The sequence below is a fragment of the Euwallacea similis genome, chromosome 10 (assembly GCF_039881205.1).
Source record: "Euwallacea similis isolate ESF13 chromosome 10, ESF131.1, whole genome shotgun sequence".
Taxonomy (NCBI): domain Eukaryota; kingdom Metazoa; phylum Arthropoda; class Insecta; order Coleoptera; family Curculionidae; genus Euwallacea; species Euwallacea similis.
The window spans coordinates 3,828,737-3,831,837 of NC_089618.1; the positions used below are offsets into that span (position 1 = coordinate 3,828,737).

At 41.7% G+C, this 3,101-nt stretch overlaps 1 protein-coding gene across 1 annotated transcript; it reads right to left on the reverse strand.

Annotated features, from left to right (window-relative positions):
- Positions 1 to 704: 704 nt before the first annotated feature.
- LOC136411665 (uncharacterized) lies at positions 705 to 2,291 on the reverse strand. The gene is made up of 7 exons (XM_066394320.1): positions 2,111 to 2,291; positions 1,800 to 2,045; positions 1,612 to 1,746; positions 1,377 to 1,565; positions 1,149 to 1,327; positions 808 to 960; positions 705 to 758 (listed from the first exon to the last, which is right to left on the reverse strand). The coding sequence occupies exons 1-7, from the start codon at positions 2,289 to 2,291 to the stop codon at positions 705 to 707; spliced, it is 1,137 nt and encodes a 378-aa protein (XP_066250417.1).
- Positions 2,292 to 3,101: the final 810 nt, after the last annotated feature.

The window sequence follows — 3,101 nt, forward strand, 5'->3', positions numbered from 1 at the left end:
CCGTCCATAAATCGAAGCTGTGGGAAACGCGGGAGATCACGAAAAACATGTCCCAACTACTGGGAAACGTATGTTGGGTAATTAAAACTTATCGTCTAATTAATAAGAGGTTGTAAGGCCGGAACGGTCGACAATAAACTCCCAGTTGATGGGCGGCCTTCCCACGTCCCCGGACTTTAGGTCTAGTTTACCGTTGACGGTAATGACAGCCAAATCGGTAGAACTGGTCCGATTAGATTATGACCGATAATTTGGCGTCATTACCTCTACCACCCAGTAGCTCACGATCGAGGGCCCTTTTACGGCGCACAATGCCTCTTCTCTTAACGTAACCACGAGCGACCATCCATTCCGTCATAAGTCTTCTTTTGTTCGGATTTATGACGTCTCCGCGTATGTCGGTCGACGGAGTTCAGATCGGGCCGACGCGACGACCATAGCCAGTAAAAAATGATGCCGTCCAAAAGGCGACATGCCCACTATCCCACAAGAAACATAATCTCGCTAATCCATCGCCCGTTTGCCTACAATCCTATATATACGGTAATAACTCTATCTTGTTAGAATTTTTTTTCCGTGTTGGGGCGCGCCTTCAGGTGAATCCTCTTCAATGCGCCAGTGGCGGAGACTTAAATAATACTCTCTGAAGCGCTTAAATACATCTATCGATTACATCTACGTACTGTGACTCATTTTGTGTGAGCTTATTTTGTGGTATTTGTTAGCAGTGCAAAGTACGAGTAGGCGGTTTTGAGGACCTAGAAATACAACTTTTACATCTTTTTCTTATTCGAAAGTACTACTCACAATGATAGGCAGAGCATAGCTAAAAGTCCCCAAAGGTGTAGTTTCCATTACCAGGGGTTTTTGACAGCGAATCAAAATCAACTGCACATCTTTCGCAAAACGCAGGTAAGAGTACCAGTCGGAGGCGTATATTGCTTCTTCAATGTTAACGGTCTAAAAATCGGAGAGTACTCAATATTTATCGATTTCAATGTGTCAATGCGTATTTTCAGTTTAAATATAAATTATCTCCCGAAAACGGAGCAACTCTCACTTGTCTTCGTTAATCAACCGAAAGATTGCTGCTTCTCACTGCTTTTCAGATCGGTTGCCACATTGTTATAATGTTCCTGTTTGTTTACCTCATCCTGAATCCTTTGCCCAATCTCACAGAGTGCAAATAAAGCTCCGAAATAAGCCAAAAAATGGGTAAAAGCAGCAAGAACTTTGCCATTTGATACCTGATCTGCGTTGCAACCGACAATCAATGCGGATAAGAACGACACCTGCCCGAACATGATCTTGGTCAGCTTATTGAATTCTTCGATCATTCTGAAATCATTTCATTGAGTAATTTTCTTTGATTTGACCAGAAGTGAACCTGATTATTTCGCAATGGTACTGAATCCAAGCCCTCATGCGTTGCCTCACTTCGAGGGCGGAGTTGCCCTCGAAGACATGAAAAAATCGAGCTTTAAGATGGTGAATTTTGGCTACGATTAATGCTCCAGTTTTCCAGTTCATGGCGATCAATACTGTTGCTGTTAGCATGTAGGTTGCTGCAAGGATACATGTAGAAATAATTTATGAAGAATTGAACAATACCCGCGGAGAAAACTTGATAAATGTTGAATATAATCTTAAGGATGGTTGAAGGTTCTCCTCCAGGGTACCACATAGACACGATGGTGCCACATATCTTATTCCAATTTTTTTGTTCTTTGAGCTTTACGCAAAGGGCTGTAAAATTCATACATTATCAGTATCGGATATATTTTTTCCAATTCTTTCACCATTTTTGAATGTCAAAGAATTGATAGAATGGCTAATGATGGCAATACAGGAATTGGTTATATAAACCACACTGAATCTACTTGCGATCTTGTAAGCTCTGAAAGCGGTGGGTGGTGATCCATATACAGAAGTGTCACATATGTCCCTATAGAACCGAAACCATCTCTCCCATTTTATCTGGTAGAAAATGCAGACCAGCATGCAATTGGTGAGCTCCACAAACACCTCGAGATCATTGCTGAGGTCTATGAAAAGTCCATCTAGAAGTCTTACTCTTGTAATGGGTGAACTTAAAGTTTGGCATGAGTACCCTTGATAGATATGATGCAGTAAACTAGACAGGCAGTCCAAGGAAAAGAAGTGAGAAAGCGGATTAGTGCTGAAGTGATTTTGTACTTTTTCAACTCAGAGTTCCTCCTTGGACAGTAAAGCAAACTTTCCAAGAACTTCAAGTCGTAATAATACGGATCTTTTTTATTAGGAGCGAACATTCTGCTTCCACTGTATTCCGAACTGTTTTAACTCAAAGGTGTTATTTGTTGCCTGCATAATTCATCATTGAACTGACCTTATTACCCTATTTAACGTTAAGGGAATGCCAGGCACATTTGTCGATTCCCAAGCGTTTTTCTCTGGGCTTTAACAAAGCAACAGTGCCCCATTATGTTTGTTCAAATGACTCGACAAAGCGCATCCTATGCAGGCATTTTGCAAGTAATGGGTTTTACGGAAAAACATGGCATAATCAGCCGTTTTCGGGGTCAAATGTCGTGTATGTTAAAAGCTAACAGATTTAGTTAGGCGGACGAAAGCACACTGATTGGAAAATTGATTAGTCAGAGTCATCAGGGATTTTTAGGTGTAACCGGCAACACTGCGATGCTTATTTGTCTCACCGGTGACAGGCCTTCCTAGGATTGCATTCAATCTTGAGGGAACGACAGGAAGATTGTCAGTTTGCATTTGCAGTGTTGCCGAGCATTTTCCGAAAATATCCCCATTGATCTATTTTACCGTTAAATTTATTTCTTGCGAACGTGAGAAAAACGATTTATAATCCGAACGATTTATATGTGCTGTGGATAATACCAGTTTTTTGGGCGAGCCACTTATGAAATCATAACGGTACGGGGTGTCCCAATAAAAAGTGGTAATTTCCGCCCGGCCAAATTGGCGCCCGATTGACAAAGTTGTCACGCACGCATCTTCGATTCGACACGTATGAAAAAGTGGTTCATTTTGGGATGTCTCATGGGGACTATTCAGTTGGAATGTGTTGGGGCCGGTACTACTCGCAATCG

Bases quoted from the DNA above. Each gene is read 5' to 3' on its own strand.
- LOC136411665 (XM_066394320.1), bottom strand. From the start codon at position 2,291: ATGTTCGCTCCTAATAAAAAAGATCCGTATTATTACGACTTGAAGTTC. The intron at 2,046-2,110 runs GTACTCATGCCA...GACTTTTCATAG, and splicing joins CTGCATCATATCTATCAAGG to ACCTCAGCAATGATCTCGAG. The intron at 1,747-1,799 runs GTGAAAGAATTG...TGAATTTTACAG, and splicing joins TTCTTTGACATTCAAAAATG to CCCTTTGCGTAAAGCTCAAA.